This window comes from Podarcis cretensis (assembly GCF_951804945.1).
Source record: "Podarcis cretensis genome assembly, chromosome: 4".
Classification (NCBI taxonomy): domain Eukaryota; kingdom Metazoa; phylum Chordata; class Lepidosauria; order Squamata; family Lacertidae; genus Podarcis; species Podarcis cretensis.
The window spans coordinates 62131338-62149834 of NC_137173.1; the positions used below are offsets into that span (position 1 = coordinate 62131338).

At 37.4% G+C, this 18497-nt stretch overlaps 1 protein-coding gene across 10 annotated transcripts in view; it reads left to right on the top strand.

Annotated features, from left to right (window-relative positions):
- The window catches only part of DMD (dystrophin), a 1027161-nt gene that overhangs the window by 529463 nt on the left and 479201 nt on the right, over nucleotides 1-18497 (top strand). For all 10 annotated transcript variants that reach the window (XM_079972189.1, XM_079972196.1, XM_079972191.1 and 7 more), the window contains one exon: nucleotides 13168-13318. In XM_079972189.1, coding sequence (XP_079828315.1) covers nucleotides 13168-13318 — 151 coding nt within the window. The remainder of the gene's footprint in view (nucleotides 1-13167; nucleotides 13319-18497) is intronic.

An 18497-nucleotide genomic window follows, 5' to 3' on the forward strand; every position in this document is an offset into this window, starting at 1 on the left:
CAGGTCATTATTTGTTCTCCGATGCTTACACTATTGTCATGGCAACTGATAATCTTCAGGCCCATGATGTTCTTTAAACACAAAAATGATTGCAGTCAAACGGATTTTGTGAAAGAATATCTATTTTGTTTTTGTTTTTTAACCATCTGATGAAGTGCACTCTGCCCCATGAAAGGTTATACAAAAATAAATGTGTTCGACTTAGGGTGCCGCAGGATGTTTTATTCTTGCGAGAAACTGGCATGGCTTAACCCTCAAGAATTAAAACAAAAATTATGACTTGTGAAACTGCATGGTTCATATTATTTTCATTGCCTTTTTTATTTTAAAAAATGAGAATTATATAAATGAGTATTACATAAATGAAAGCACAAATCATGTTGCTTCCTATAACGGTCCTCTGTGTTTACTGCAGAAATGTCCAAAAAAGAAGAGTGTGATCCAACCAGTTAAGCATTTTAAAGTCCCATTATTTCAATGGTACATACTTCACAGTTTCACTGAAACTGATAGAATGTTTGATTGCATCATGTTTATAATGTGTAGGGTTTAGGCTGCAACCCGATTCATTCTTATCTGGAGTAAATCCAGTTAAACTCTGGGGCTTGCTTCTGAGCAGTCACATACATACTGTATGGCAGAGCTTTCTAAACTTTTCATGTTGGTGACACATTTTTTAGACATGCATCATTTTCGCGGCACAGTAATTCAGTTTTACTAGCAAACCACAGGTTAAACTAACCCCTTTCCATTCGTGCGGCACACATACACACTGCAGCCGACACACAGCTTGGAAAGCTCTGCTGTACAGTATTGTACTGTTAAGAACGTTATGGGTGTAAGAATTCTAAGGGCGACTTCACACATGACTGTTGCTGGAAAGCAAAGTTCTATTGCCATGGCTAAATTTGCGTGGACAAAAGAGGAGCCTCATCTACTAGTCAGCTAATGTGGGTTGCACTGTGATTGTTAATGCCAAACATTCCTCCTATTTAATCTAATAAAAACCACACTGTTACTACCACAATTCTCTTTTTCCTGACAGCCTTTATGGAGGCTTGCTCCATATTCCTGAGCATCTCCTTACTCCCCCCCCCCCATTTGTGAGTACTGTTTTCTGAGCTTCCAGCTGGGTGTCTGTTAATGCACCACTGGATCTATGATTTTTCAACATAGCTTAAAGGAATGATAGGTATATTTCGCTCCCTCTTTGGCTCTTTATTCTCTTTGACTGTTTTTCAAACAACAATCTCTCTATTTTCTCTGCCTCCTTTGAAGCTGAGGTCACCTTGCACAGCCACTCACTCCATAACCCCGCCTCTGAAAACTTCACCAGCCCACTGTTCCATTGCTGATTTGTGACGTTTTCTCAGTAAAACCTCATTTCTGGAACAACTAAAGCAGAAACAAAGTAATGATTAGTATTGCTAACAATTAGTACTTCCACACAAATAAACCAGCAAGTCCACTCTGTACATTCTGTCGAATGTCTGTTTGCATTTATTAGGCAACATCCTAAAAGATCCATACACTTTTAAAGATTTTTTAAAGGTATAAAGCATGCTTTATAATTATACAGAGACGGTCCAAGGGCTTCTCTGGCTCTTTTTTTATCTTTGGAGAAGCTAGAAAGCATAGTGCTTGATATACTCACTGAAAATTTTCCAGTTCAGGAAGGAGCACACACATAACTTTGAAGTTGCTGTACTGTAGCCTTATGAGGCTTTGTCCTCGGGTGGGAAAAATATTGCGCCTGGGAAAGGGAAGGTGGGAGTCAACAGACACTCAAGGAATTGTTTGGGAGAAAAGGCTTTTATTTCTACCATCCATGAACTGGTAGAAGGAGCAAGTGTGATAGTTCACAAAAGCATGCACGAGTTCACAATCATGTGAACAAACATATATACCCCTTTCCAGTTCCCTCCCCCTTTCTCCTCCTTCCAGAGTCCTGCTCCATGAGTTCCTCTGAGCATGAACAGAAAGCTGTCTTGGGACTCTTGGACTCTTGGCACCCTTCCCAGGAAAGGGGTTTCAGAGTGTTCAGATATGTTTCAATCTCTTGTTCTGGCATGGTTCCCGGACAGAAAGTAAGTTGCAATGTGGTTCTTTAGCAAGGCCAGAAGGCATCAGAAAGGCCTGAGAAACAATGGACTGTGTTCCCTACCTTTGTTGCAATCTTTTTAGTTACAGCAAGCGGAATGTTTCTGATGCTTAGCTAATGCCTTTTATTTTTTTTATTTTTTATATAATATTTATTAAGATTTTTCATACAAATACCAAATTAAAAAACAGTTTAACATGTTTTATAACATATTTTCAGAGCTTCTTTGGACTCCCTCACACCTCCCACTCCCATTTACCTCAATAATAAAATTTTTGTCAGCAATTTATCAACTTGTTTACATATAATTGGTTTTAGCTAATGCCTTTTAGCTGCTGAGAAAAATGATTTTGAAAAGCTCTGAGAAGCTTTGAGCCTGCTTTGGTGGGGGGTGACTTCGGGCCTAGGTGAGGTCACCTGTCCTCACCTTCCTTCGGTACAACAAAAAACTTTACTTGGTTTGGTAAATTTTATATAGCTCTGTTATTGCTAGTGCGAACTAATGACATTAACTTAACAGCACTTATTTTAGAACTACCAGATTGTATGTAGTAAATTACTTGTGGACTCAGATGGATATCTATGTTGCACATAATCTTGAATATGCATATGTCACTGGTAATCAAAATTGGTTGTACTGCTAAGTGCATTCAGATTCATAGTGGGGAAATGGATAAAAATTTAATGATGCATCAGCTTTTTGTCTAATGTTGATGTTACTCATGTGTAGGTGGATAATGTTACCATATATTTAGCACGATCCAGTTTGCCTTCATCTAATAATGCAAATGTTAGGAATACAATTCAATTCAACTGAAAAGTGTGCTCAGGATAGCTGAAAAAACATATGTGAATTATTGATACGTTAGCAACTACTAAGACATAATCTAAGGATCTAATCAAGAAACTTGGAAGGTTTTAACAATGCTTTTGGATGGCGTGCATATTTGTGGTACGACAAGGTTAAAGTGCACAGAAATTTTAAACTTCATATTGTCAGGAAAGCATTATTTAATGTCTGGATAAGGTACAAAGACTTATTGGAAAATAAGACCCCAAGGTGGTTGTCACCCATGGAGGCAAAGGCTCTGAAAAAACTTAATATGGAGGCCAAATGGCCAAAATATTGGGAGATATTAGAACAGGAAGGAGACAAAATGAAATTGCAGAGTTTTGAGAAACTTAAAGATAAAGTGCGAGATTGGCTTCATTATTATCAAATAAGAGAGGCCTACAATCTGGATAAAAAATTGGGCTTCCAGGTGGAAAAATCGAAACTGGAAACAGAACTGCTAGAACCTAAAACTAAGATTATTTCAAGAATGTATAACTTGCTATTGAAATGGAACACTCAAGATGAAACAGTTAAATCAGCCATGATTAAGTGGGCACAGGACATAGGTCACAACATTTTGTTTGCTGACTGGGAAAAGTTGTGGACCACCGGTATGAAATTTACGGCATCTAATGCCCTAAGAGAGAATATTATGAAAATGATTTATAGGTGGTACATGACCCCAGTCAAGCTTGCAAAAATTTATCACCTGTCTGACAACAAATGTTGGAAATGTAAAGAAACTGAGGGTACATTCTTTCACCTTTGGTGGACGTGCCCAAAGATTAAGGCTTTCTGGGAGATGATGTATAATGAACTGAAAAAGGTATTTAAATATACCTTCCCTAAGAAACCAGAGGCCTTTCTCTTGGGCATAGTCGGCCAACTGGTGTTAAAGAAAGATAGAACGTTTTTTATGTATGCGACAACAGCAGCAAGAATACTCATCGCAAAGTATTGGAAGACACAAGATTTGCCCACCCTGGAAGAATGGCAGATGCAAGTAATAGACTACATGGAATTGGCAGAAATGACTGGCAGAATCCGAGACCTGGGAGAGGAAGTGGTGGAAGAGGACTGGAAGAAGTTTAAGAACTATCTGCAGAAACACTGTAAAGTGTACGAATGTTAAAATGATGTTGGATATGAAATAACACGGCATCAGTGATACAGTGTTAAAAAATATGTAAAAAATGTAATAGAAAAAGGGTGAAAAAACAAGGTTACATTATGTCAAAGCAAACAATATGTTAAAGGTGTTTGATTATAAGGAGGAAAGATTGGAGACATAATAGAAGTGAATACAATAACCAGAAATAAGTTTTGAAGAAGCGTAAGGATTTGCTGTTTTTAATTGGACAAAGGAGAACACAAAAAAGGGAGGCGTGAGGAGGTCAAGAAACAATGTTTTGTAAATATGAGTCTGAAAACTGGAGTTTGTGTTTTTAATTTTTTTTTCTTATTTTTTATTTGGTGTATTGTCTTTGCTGTTTTTGTGATGTTTTGAGGTTTTTTCTTTGTTTTTGGAAAAATAAATAAATATATTTTAAAAAAATAATAATAATCAAGAAACTCCCTTTTCAAGGCCCTTGTTTTTAGCATACAGGCATTAAAGCAGTCAGATGAATGCTCTAATTAGTGCTCTGTTATATATACTTCCATAGAATCAATTGAGTGCTGTCCCTAATCATGATCACATCTCTGGCAACCATTTAACAATCAAACTAGACTGATAACAAAAAAGGAACAGAACTGAAAATAAGCCTCCATGGGGAGTGGTGTGATTGAGAACCAGATACTTCTATATAATGTGTATGTTAAAGTGATAATATCACGTGTTTATATTATCTAACCTAATGTAAATGATGCCATTTCCACTTACCCAATATTTGTGTCACAAATTATCAGAGTTCATGTCAGCTAGATAGAGTAGGATGAATTCCAGGTGATTCATACTTTAATCAACTACTTTTTATAATATCATGAATGCCCCCTGGCTCACCACACACCATGCAGCACAAAATATCCAGATAAAAACCTGGCAAGCCAAAAGCCTATATCATCTAGCAGACTTCTACAAAAATAACAAACCCATATCGACACAAGAAATAAAGCAAACTAGGGAACACCCAAATACCCTAGCTAACACACTACCAACTACACGCCTTCTTAAACAATCCAGTAGTAACATCAACAACCACTAGGCCCTTGACCACCTTTGAAAACCTTCTCCTGACAACAGCGGGACATGGCAAGGGAATGGTATCCACAATAAACAAACTCACTTACAGATGGTACCTAACACCATGGAAACTGGTTCTGATAAGCCCAGGAATATCACCAAAATGCTGGAGAGGCTGCACTTCCACAGTCACATACCCCCACATGTGGTGGGAATGCCCCCAAACCCAACTCTTCTGGACAACAGTCATACAAGAAATAAGCAAAATAACTAAACAGGTACTAGAAGTCACCCCAGAACTGGCTCTACTGAATGTCTTCCAAGATAACAATGCCCACTCACACAATAAAAAGCTCACAACAAACTACTCACAGCAGCCAGAGACATCATAGCCAGACACTGGAGGGACCTGATAGGAATAAACATGGTATGGGAAACAGCCTTACTAGAAAAGCTAACCAATAGACTGAAACTGACACAGGGAGAAATAGAAGAGAACGCCTTCAGTCCAGTATAGTTCCCCTTTATCACATACACAGACCAACAAGACAACAACACAAACCAACCGACAGCATATGATTCAATATGGCTAACCCAACAATGCTCCCACACAAACAAATCCCACTGCAGCCAACCAAAGACAATCAGTCACACCCTAGACCACCTCAACCTCTCTCACCACCAAGGAAACATAACAAGTGAATAGAAAGAGGACCTACCTGAGCTGACACAAAACCTCCACACATACACTAAGTAAAAGAACATAAGCTTTACCACCCCCACCCCTCTTTTCTTCCCAGCCCTATACTGCACATACCACCAATGTCTCATGACAAATGTAACTGATGTGTCGAAAACACAACCTGAAGAAAGAGGCAATGCATGTGCTTTTATAAAAGAGGAAAATCTTTAAATAAAAAAAATAATCAAAAAATAATATCATGAATGTGCATTACTGTCTGTCTAACTGAGCAAAATGTGTGATGTATACCACCTCTTGCTCACATGAAAAAGGGAAAGAACTGAGTTCTTGGAGCCATTTTGCTTTATATACACCTCTCACAGGAGTTGGTACTCTCAAAATCTTAAATTTCTTTCAGTGAAATAAAAGTTAATTCTTTGTTTTGTAGCAAAATGAAAGCAATGGATAAGGAAGTGGTTATAAATTAATATTTCCTGTAATGTTTCCTGTAATGTTGACTACGTACTAGTGCTTGGAATGTTCATATCCCAAGGGAGTAAATTTTGTGGAAATGCACATTTGATAGTCAAGGGAAATGACAATAACAGTCATTTGTCACCACATTACTATCACAATGGTATATATTGGCTTTGTGCATTTGTGACTTCTGAATATTAGTACCGTATAACACACATCATCAGAATTCAGCATGAGTTATGAACCTTTTGTCCTCTATGTCCTAGAAATATTAATTAAGCCCATCATAAACTAGGTCTATGTGATTTTCATGTAAAGTATATGATTTGGAACTTGCTTTATTATAGGATTTTTAATAATTAATTTTTGACAAGTTGAGAAATTTAAAAGTTTATTGCCAATGACATTTATGCCTGTTTAGGACTAGGGAGTTGTGCTGTGTTGCATTCTTCCATATAATGTATTTAATTAGTTGTGTTCGCTTCATTTTCTCTAGGGAAATGATAACGGATGCTTTTAATTCTAGCATTCAGACTAAATGCTTTCAAGCACATCTCTTTATCATTGTTCTGAAATGGGAAGAAAGCTTGCTGGGAAATTTGAAATCTGGTGTGTTGCTATTGAGGTTATTGAAAGCAAAAGTATGAACTATGTTTAGTTTACAAATTAATTCAGACCTGATCACTCCAACTATGACTTGGATGTAACAATGTTAACGGAGTAAACAGCTTATCATTTGAGCTTTATTTAGGTGTTAATCCACTTTCTGACATTTGAATTAGAGTATTCAACACCCACATGTATTTGAATTTGTATATGAGAAACAACTTTGGTCTTTCCCTATGTGTTTCCTTTTGTGTTTACCCCCACCTTCTAAAATTAGTTGATTATGTTGTGCCAATTAAGTACTGACAATGCATGTGTACAGATAGCTGCATGCACATCATCTTTTAAAATTAAAAAATGCCCTGCCCATGAAGTGTGCGAAACACACAGGCAGGCAATTTTACATTCTCAGTACATAATTGTTAACGTGGTTTACATATACAGATTTCTGGTTTTCTTCAAAGCTGAGGGATCAAAAACAACAAACTGTATACAAGGCTACATTCTGTTAAGAAGCATACCAGAAATAGTTACAAGCATGGCTCGAAAAGGAACAAAAACATTGAGGAAGTAGTGGGGGGTGGAAAGGGGAGTAGCAGAAAGTGGTGATTGACCCCCCCCACACACACACACATCAAAACACCAACACAAATCATTTGTGAGCCTGAGTGGAGTAGTTTGGAGCCTAATTATCCCCATATCGGGTAAATCCAAGTGTACTCAGGGGAGGAATGAGGTTGGTATTGTTTGAGAATAACATCATGTGGACCACACAAATTAAATTAGAATACTAACAGCTGCAGACACACAATACGCTCCAGTGTGCACACGGCCACAGATTGGATGTATCAAAAAGCACAGACATGTCCTTATCTTACATGTTATATCTCTGGGTGACTTGCAGTGCCTTGTAAGTGGACCTCCACTTCCTTTTTATTTCTTATCTACTGCCCCCGCCATCTATTCCATATGCTTTGGGGCCCCTCGAGACCACATTTTGAGGTACATGGGGGGCTACAAGGGGAGAAGTCCAATTGTGCAAGACAGAATTTTTTCTGCTATCAGGTGGGCATAAATGGACCCATTACCTATATTTCCTCTAACACAAGAATTAGCACTGTGTTTTTATCAAGTTTGTCAATGTATGACCTATGTTGTAGGATGGAAGCCTGCATACTGAACATTGTCTGACAGCAAGAAAGCTCATGCTTTCCCCACTAGCTAAACCACTTTTTTTAACCCTGTTACCTGATTCTGTTCTGAAGTCTTGCACTCTACCTTTTATCACCATCCTCTCTGCCTTAATTCCAGGTCTTCCAGATGGAGTTGCTTCCCTAGGGTAATTGTAGTCCAACAGCATCTGCAGGGCCAGCGGCTCTTGAATTGTGCCATACATGATTTTATATAAAATCAACTAATGTTTCTTAGTCTATGGAACTAAATGATTGATAATACTCAAACAAACAGAGCTTGGGGTGTTGTAAGGCTGTAAGCATTTTGTCCCATAGAATCAGAGACAGAGTAAATGTAGGTGACCTATGTTGAAGATAGGAGTGGACCCAGAATTCAAGCCAGGGTTGCTCAATTCTGCAAACAGCCCCTGGCCATGGGTTAGCAGTTGGCTGAGGGTTCCAGTGGGAAATAATGCTCTGAGAAGTGAATGATCTAATTCTTAAGAGAAACTTTGAATAGTCCGTTCCATTGATTTACATAGGCAAGAATGAGCATGCTTATTAAAAAGAAGACATCAAGGAAAGACCAGCACAACGTAAGAAAGAAAATTGCTGCAGGTTAAATGATTGTTCCAGTAAGACAAATGTAGTTGTGGTGACTTTCGTGTATTCATTATTTATTTATATACGGTAGGCTACTTCTGAACTATTTAATATATACAAATATGTTTAAGTGGTATGCAGGAAACTAGAGCAACTAACAATTTTAGCATATGTTACAAAACTACAGAGTCGCATATGCAAGTATTGCATTATAAAATTACTAAGAAATGCAGACAGATATAAATTCCTTCTCCTTCTGATACTCCTCTCTTCTCAGTCTCCTGTCTCTCACCCACACTCGCACCTTGTTTCTCAGTCAGAGAGCTCAACACTAAATCTCACAGTTTAGAGGGCACCTTACATCATAACCCTGTTTTTTATGGGCAGCCACCAAGGGAGATGGAGTTTCCTCAGGATCCCCACAGCTGTGTATTATTCAGCAGTCAGCTGCACTATACACACCATGTTCCAGGCTATAACTGGTTTGATTTAGTTTCCCAGCGGTCTGGTTTGTTGATAATACTACATAATGTTGCTTATGCTGCATATTCCTGCTTTGTAAGTATCTCTCTATCTCTAAATGTGAAGTGCCATTCTGAGTCAAGTCTACTTGAAATGGTGAACAAAATTTCAAGCATAAAAATAATATAATAATAAAACTTTTAAATGCAAAAAACCTCCAAATATATTAAAATACAGTTCAACCAGCCTATATCAAACTCTTCTTATCTCCTGATGATCACTTCGGGAATAAATATTAAACCAATGCCTAGACGCAGTGAATTCTAACTTTGTTGTGTCTCTCTAGTCCAACTATAGAGATTATGTTTAAATTAAATACAAACAGATTGTGGAAAGAAGAAGAAAAATCAGATTAATTGAAACAGGTTAACATTTTTTTTTTTTGCAACAAAAGATTAATTTGGCAAGATAACCCTGTAAAAACAAGTTTCCATAGATTATCTGTTAGAATGACCTTAAATATTACATTTCAATGCACATAAATAGAATTTTTTAATATTACTTTGAAGTTCTGTATATTTCTTACAAGGTGCTAATTGTGCTGAATCAAGTTGACAACACTGCATAATTTTTAGGTTAATATTAGCATAATCCTTCAGGACACTGTTTAGAGGAAGTATAGAAATGTAATGTACACAATATTTTGTAGAACGTGAAAAAAGGCTATATTTTTGTCAGCTACAAGTTCTATAATAAAAGTCATGAATTTTAAATGTATTTTGATAATCAAACATACTCTTTTTGCACTTAACCTGCTCCCTTTAAAAAGACCTCATTTTGAATACTTATTAGTCTAATTCTGAATGCTAAGTAGATAAAAGAATCTGAGTAATTTGTGATTTCAACATTTTTAGACTACTAAGTGACATTTTTATAGTTTTCAAATTTAAAACTATACAGAACCATTATAGGAAATTATTGGCATAGATTTAAAATATATTGTTGCATGCCAACCCAATCTCTGAGTGGTGCAGGATTCCAGGGGTTCAACGTGCTTACCCAGAGTCTGTTTTTCCTTTGGGAATGAGGCATAGTGAAGACTATGGGTGTCTTTATGATATATGGTTTATTTACACATATGTATAACCTGAGCCTGCAATGGTGGGATTCAGAGCATCAACACTCCAAATGGGTCTTACTTCTCCCATAGCCGCTGCCTTGAGTCCAAACAGAAATCAAACATTGTTCTCATACCTCACTTCTCTCTAGTTTGCTGCTTTACTTCTAGGTCACATCACTGCTCCTTTTAACTCTCTACTCTAAAATCTGACTTTATACGTTGAGGGAGGGGACCCCACCCACACTTGCTGGATCTGGGTTTTAGAGGGGACTGGCACACATCTCAACACCCCGAAACTCGTAACAATATATTTTGAGTTTCTACCTTTACCTGATTTACTTGGAAATGGTTTTTGATCTACTGTATGCCTCTGCAATAAGTAGTTACAAGAACCATGTATTCTTTCTGTGTATTTTTGAGGTTGCTTTCATTTAAAACAAAAGTTGCATTTTCTGCTGCATTGCATCTATACTTTGTACCGAACTAAGGTGGACTGTGCATAATCTGAGCACTACACTGTCTAGTCCAGTTGTATGGGTTCAATATCATTGTTTATTTTATCTATGTACAGTTGAATACACAAAGAAATCTCATAAGTGGTTTACAGTGTTGTGGCCTGACAACGTAGACAAGGTACTTTGAAGAGCTCACAAGCTCACAGCCAATCACTTGCATAGGGTGGTATGTGGGACAATAAACAACTTGAATGCTGACAAGACGAAAGTACTATAGCTAGATGTTTCTTGTTTACCACCCATCCTGAATGAAATTGCTATCTTAAGACAGCAGGTTCATAGCTGGGGGTATTCCTAGATCTAGCACTGCCACTAGAAACCCAGGTGTCCTTTGTGGCATGTAGTGCCTTTTCCATCTAAGGCTGGTTTGTCACTTGTAACCACTTCTGGCCAGAAATAGTCTTGTAGTATATTACAATGTAATATAATTTTCAAGGATAGAGGCTTATGATCTTGATTCAAGATGAAATTTTAGAAATGGCGGAATTGATGATGATGATGATGATGATGATGATGATGATGATGATGAATTGAATTTATATACCGCCCTATACCCGGAGGTCTCAGGGTGGTTTTGAAACTAAATTTAATTTGCATGCTAAAAACATACTTCATCTGGATTTAAATGTGAAACACAAAGCAAAAGTTCAAGATAGCATTACCTTTGGGAAAATGCACATCATTTGTTAGAAAGGAATGAGCTGTATATTTAAAAATTATAATGAAATCTGATTATGTAATAACTAAGACACAATTCTGTAGTCAGATGAAAGAAATCTTCCTATGACTTCTGATCAATAACATAGTGGGATTTTGTTAAAAATGATCTCTCAATAGATGGTCTCTTTTGCCTTGGAATGGCTTATTTCATGAAAAAGAAAAGACTGCTGGTTTTGTGTTGTTGAGTACCTGTCTCTTCAGGAACTTAGCGGTATTGATAATAGGATCGTTTTTCACCTCAGAAAGGCACTTCAGACCATTCTAGTTCTTTTTACTCTAATTGGTGATGTAGAGTCTGACCAACAGAATCCTATTCCACTGTAATTGTTCTCAAAAAGCATCAGACTCAAGTATTAGAACTACAGGAGATACAAAACAGTAATGGTAATATGTATGATTACTCTGTTTGATTTTTTTTAGTAGAGTTTGTTGAACTCTGTTTTTTTTAATCAAGAGAGTTAACTTGCTTCAGGTTCATTAATAATTATATATTCTTATTCAATACATGTATATCCAACCTTTCTTCCACAAACAAACTCAAGGCAATACACACAGGGTTTCCAGGTGGTTTCCTCCAGCATCAAAGATGACATGGGCTGCTCTCAGCTCCAGCTCCTAACCTCTGGGCTAGACCTAGATATACTTACTTTTGGCAAGGTTACTCCCTATATTTGGCTTCAGACCATGTCTTGGTACCAATAATACATAAAATATGCCAGTCAGTGGGAGACATCCAGTGATGTCCGTCCACTTGCAAAATGGAAATCTGCTTCTGTGATGGGAATTCCAGATTGTTTCTTCCTGTCTCCAGCTCCCCTCCCCATGAACACCAAAATCTGCTCTGGAGAATCCCCCAACCCTTGGAGCAGATCTTTGGGGTACACATGAGGCTGCGGCAGGAAGAAAGGAAAGAGAAGTCTTGTTGCATGAGCAGATGCCCTCTTGCACTGTGTTGGAGTTCACCCCAAAATGAATTTGTGTCTAACGCTTGGAGGATTTTATAAATTATGAAATCATTCTTATGCAATAAGAGGGTATATTTACTTTTAAAATTGTAATACTCCTTACTTTAAATATTCCGTTTTTTAACTTGCTGCCTCACAGCGGTTCTGGATGTTTTCTTATCTTCTGCGGGAAATGTTTGCGAGAGACTTTGGTTTCCTGCAGTCTTATGAGAAAGCACTACTGTTCCTGCCATCACACTTCAGTGGTGTAGGCAATATATTAGAACTTCACAGTTATATGTATAAATTATATGTATTAGCTTTTGCACATTGTTGGGGAAAGTAAATTTAAACAGTGAATTTAAATTTAGCCAGATAAGTTGTTTGTTTGTGTGTTCAACATGATATTTTATTTTCCCATTCTGCCACGCAAATAGATTTTAGAAACATAGAATTAACTAGCTATGCAATTCACCCATAGGCTTGGATACAAGGGCATCTTTCTGTGAGCAGAGAACCTCTTCTGCTCAGAATAGGGCTATTTCTGGCATAGCCAGAGTACTGCATGTTTTTCTGTTGTGCAATTTCCGAGTGGTCCATGGGGAGAAAGGTGGGAAGCCACAGCTATAAAGGCATCACAGTCATATCGTGCATTAATATTTTAAATGCATTTTAAACGTTTGACCTACTACTTTTAATCATATAATGTCCTAAATTATAGTGTCGTGGTTTTTATTTCCTTCTACAGAAGATTTGACAGATCCGTGGAGAAATGGAGGAATTTCCATCATGATATGAAAAACTTTAACCACTGGTTAACTGAGGCAGAACAAAATTTAACTAAAATATGGATAGAGTCCGAGGATCCGGAAGTTTCCACAACCAAGCAATATATCAAGGTAGGACTCAAATATAACATATTTTTACTTCAAGATCTTCTTATCTGTATGTGTATTTGTTGCAAATTGGTTTCCCATAGGCTCTCATCTAGAGGGCAGATATTATCACCACTTGGAGGTATTTAACTGCATGTTTATACACTAGGGGGTTATTGTAAACTGATATGATTTACAGCATAACCCTAACCTTATCTACTCAGAACTAAATCCTGTTGAATTCAGTGGGGTTTGTTCCTAAGTAAATGGGATTAGGATTGTAGACTTAATGGTTCCTCAATTTGTATAGGTTAAAATAATTAACAATAATAAAATTACTTGTTCACACAAGTAAAAAAGATACTGCAGTACAGCTAATAAACATTTGTTTCCTTCTTGTTTTGTGGGTCTTTATTTGACAATAGCTTTTAAAGCATCACTTATTTCTGACAATAAAAGAAAGTACATTTAAATTAGTGATGCCTGGCTTCTCACCCTTTCCTCCAAGGCATGTGCCAGCTAATCTGTCATCCCCAGGCCATTAATTTCGAGTCACAATATACTTTTAAGCAGTAATTGTTTAGGATGCAACAATAGCGTAAGCTGATCATAGCCACACTTACCTGGGTGGAGGCCCATTGAATTCAGTAAGACTTACTATGAGTCAACATGATTAGGATCACCACCTTAATTGCAAATTTTGTGTTACTAATGCTATGTTATTCCGTTTATTAAAGTTGGTAGCAACATTATATATATATATATATATATATATATATATATATATATATAGGGTGGATATTAAAATATATTCTAAAGAGTAACCCTAACCTCTTTCCCCTGATGTGCTAGTTTACTACTTGCATGGAACTTTGATCATAGAGGAGGAGAATTAAAAAAAAAGATGACTGTCCAACCTGCAGTATGAAGCAGTATAGAATACAGAACAGAGGGGAAATTGGGACTGCTTTGCCTTTTCTGTATGGTTTATTTAGCCTTCCTCAGCAGGGATCAGAGTGGAGAGTGTCCTGTTCTTTACTACATCCCTTCCCTACTTTTCTTCATTTAGCAAAAACAAACTATACTTCAGTATTTCTTTATCAGAATAAACATTGCACCAAATATCCTTCTCATCTCACCCTACTCCCAGTGTTATATATTCTGCTTCCTTAAGCAGTACAGCTAATTCATTGAAGAATTATGTGTTGCCTGCGTGTAAGTCATCCATACTTATGTCATCATTAAATTTATTTTTAATTTGATGGATCTAATTTTAATGCAGCATGAAGGAATGAATTCTTCTGGGGCAACACAAGATGCAGTGTCCATAGCAGCATATTGCTTAGCTGTCTGTTTTGGTCAGTGAATCAGAATATGCTCACACATATTATATCCATAGTTCTCATTAGTCTTTATGTCACAGAAATGTGGTTGATATCTTTTTTTTTAGTGATCAGGTGTTAGATTTATTAAATAAAGTCAGCCTTCTCATCATGTTGATCTACTGGAATTTTCATCCAAATTTGTGAAATACAAAGCTTAAGTCTATATACTATATTGTCTTCGTGGTGTTTAAGCCTCTGACACCGATTGGTTGACTTGGGTTTGGTGGCAAGGGCTATTCAGGAAGCTAAACAGTTTGCAGTCTAACTTATTTGAGAGGAAGCTGTTGGTTTGACTCAAACTAAAATGGAAAAGCACCTGAGGTTTTTGATCACCTAAGGCAGGCATGGCCAAACCTGGCCGTCCAGCTGTTTTGGGACTACAACTCCCATCATCCCTAGCTAACAGGACCAGTGGTCAGGGATAATGGGAATAGTAGTCCCAAAACAACTGGAGGGCCACATTTGGCCATGCCTGGCCTAAGGAGTAAAGGAAACTAAAAGAAGAGTGTAGCAAAGTTGACTATAGACTGAGGGCCAAACTAGATGCACGATAAGTGGTTCGAGATCTGTGATGGATCTCCTGTCTCCCTGTCTCCCTCTCCCTCTCCCTCTCTCTCCTTAAGCAGCTATGAAGAATGTTTCATATCAGAAAAACAGTGTTGCAGCATTTCCCCCATATAAATTCCTATCCTAAAGCATTTTGTTTCAGGTACCCAAAATGTTCCCTAATCAAACAAATAACACCACAAAGAGCAATTTACATTGGTTAACCCCTCCTCCCTCTTTTGGTATCTCTGAGCACCAAAAATTCTCAGATGAAAAGTTGCAAAACTCTCAGTTCTGGTTGCAGTATCAACAGTATTGTTAAAAGGGTATTAGAATAGAATGTTACTGCTTTATTTGGCACCCCATTTTACTTTGAATAATGTGTTTTGGTTACCACATTTTATGAAGAATATAAAGCAGTTACTTAGCATTCAGAGTGAAGCTCCCCATGTTTAATCTTAAACTAAAAGTCTAAAGCTAAGTTCATCACAAATTATTCCCTGTTTAGTTTTCATACTTCATTCAATGATGTATAATTTATTTTGTACAGCTGTGTATGTAGCTGCTGTGCTTGTCAGGAGTGATCCTTCACATCTGTGAGAGATAAAGCTTTTCAGTTTCATGCTGTTGTGCAGTTGCTGCACACGTGAATCAAGTAAATAATAATGTTTAATTTTATATGCTCTGTAACTCAGACATGGTCAAATGAGGCCTTCATCCTCTGAAGTGTTTCCCAGTTGGTTTCAGTAGAGATATCAAACTTAGTGGACAAAATATAAACCATTTTAATGCATTTCAACAGGAACTCTCGGGTGTTCTCATTATGTAGTTGCAAGTGTTTTGATGGCTGAATGGCTGTCACCTCCAAAAACAAAAGGTTGTTTTAAAATATACAGCAGTGTTTTCATCACCTTTTAAAATTTTAGAGGGCATCATTATTAAAGTTTCATGTTTTTCTCTGCATCGGTAAAGGGTAGAGAGTTTGCATTCAGTTGATTAGCTTACAGGACAGGGAAGAACATATATTTGACAACTTTGTTGTATTGCAATGTTCTAAGTATTCCATCAGCCATCCTGACTATGATTAACATGAATGAACACATGTGTAGGCACTCAGAGAAATGATCTCTGCTGCTTTACTCTTCCCTGCTTGTTCAGCTGCAGTGCTGATCAAGGCCATGGTTTGACTTTGGATGATGTTCAAACCGGGACTCTTTGTTTAACTTTCGGCAGGCAAACCATGAGCTGCAACTAACATTTGTCCTGTGGTTTACAACTCAATGAGCACTAAATCAGGGGCCTGGGTTCAGACAACATAGCTAAGCCAAATAATGGCTTCCCTCAGCACAGTAGCACATCAACAAAGCAGCTGTTGAGGAGCAAAACAACTGTGATCTCCTCTCCAGAAGCTTTTGCATTTGCTCATTTGTGCTAAACTATGGTATGACTTTGTGTCACATGCAAAAGAGGGCATTGCCTTTCATTTCTTCTTTGCATCTTTTGAAAATCACACTTCAAAGCACATATGGGTGTATCACGCTAATATGTGAATGTGTGGACTATATGGTTCAATGAAGTTGATGATACACAGGTTTTGAGTTCCTATCTTCAGTCCCTAACAAAAATGGATGCTACTGTATGTTTAGACTATATTTGTAGCATAAGGCAGTGACAGATGTGCAGGCAGTGGTTAAGACTTCACCTGAACACCTCACTAAAAATAAGAGAACTATGGGGTAAAATCAACTTCTTACTTCACCCCATATTTCTTTCACATTGAGGACAGACAAAACAAAACAAAAAAAAACTTCATCTAATGATATGGTTTAATATCTGACAGGGCACAATTCCAAATGGTCTCAACCTGGAAGGAGATTTTAGGGGGGTGCTACTTGTAGGGGGAACTTAAAAGCCTTCATTCATGAGTAGATCAACTTCACATACCTACCTTTTAATTAGCAGATAAAGTACATAATATATCCTTTCTCTGGACTGTTTCTTCCTTTTTGTATCAAATGCCAAGCTAATGTAGCTAGGTAGCAAATGTGCATGTATGTGCAGAGGATGCAGTGGATCTGGGAAGAAGGCATGCACACACTTAAGAGATGTTGCTTCAATTTGTGTAAGGTGTGTGGAGTCCCTGTCTCAGAAAATTTGGGAAATAAATAAAAATGATAAGAAAATTATGAAAAGAGCTGTCATATCCCTGCAGAACCATGGCAATTTGGGGGGGTTCTTGGCTTATGTGAAGCAGGGGTGCAATTTCTAATTAATCAGGCGGATTAATAGGTAAAATAAAAAACAGAAGTAATTTGATTGACTAAAAAAATGACCTCTGAAATCAGTCAGTAGATTTGTATTTCTAATGCAAATATTTATAAAAGCACCATAAAGGAGAAGGTATTCCCATTCTTTTTCTCAAATGGGTAGGGCTGCCTTTGAAACGATGCTGAATAAATAAAACAAAGGGTGGTGCCCAGCACTGCAGTTATGTTCATGCCACGAACTTATGCACAAGTGACACAAGTTTCCCTTTCTCTCTAGCTTCCTGCAGTAACCCCTCCCGCAAATCTGCTCCAGAGGTTTGGCGGATTCTCCAGAGCAGATGGCTGGGCATGTAGGGAGGGAGGAGAGAAAGAGGAAGCCCCACTGTATGAGCAGAAAACACTGCTTGTGTTGAATATAACCCAAAGTACACTTTATTTAGAACTTTTTTTTTTCTTATGCACAGATTTATGGAGGTGTATTCTATCTGTTAACCCATACAATTAATTAGGATTTATCTAACCAGATAACAGTAACAATAAGAATAGATATAGTATCATACCCACTTTAAATTAACATCTCATCTCCTTAGATTTGATTGGGTTCCCATATGAACCGTATTGCTGTAATTACAGTACAACCAATACTGTACTTGGGCCCCAAATGTTCCCTTCCCCTGTGATAAGGAACACTCCTCCATCAGAGAAAACTGCTTCTCTTGGAGGAAGTTCCCTTTGGGTTTGATTCATTCTTTACAAAGGAGAACATTATATAATAACATTGTTCCATTCTCTGGGTGATACAGTTATGGGATATTTTAGCCTCATGTGGAAAAAACAACAACTAAGACTTTACTAGTGAAATATTGAGCTATCACTTGCAATCTCCCAGTGGAAATACAGCACTTTAATGACTAAAAACGAGCACAGAAGTAATCAGCTGTGATATTTCTCTAGGCAGCCAACCAAGAGGCACTTTGGAAAAATGTGGGTCAGTAAGAAGATAAC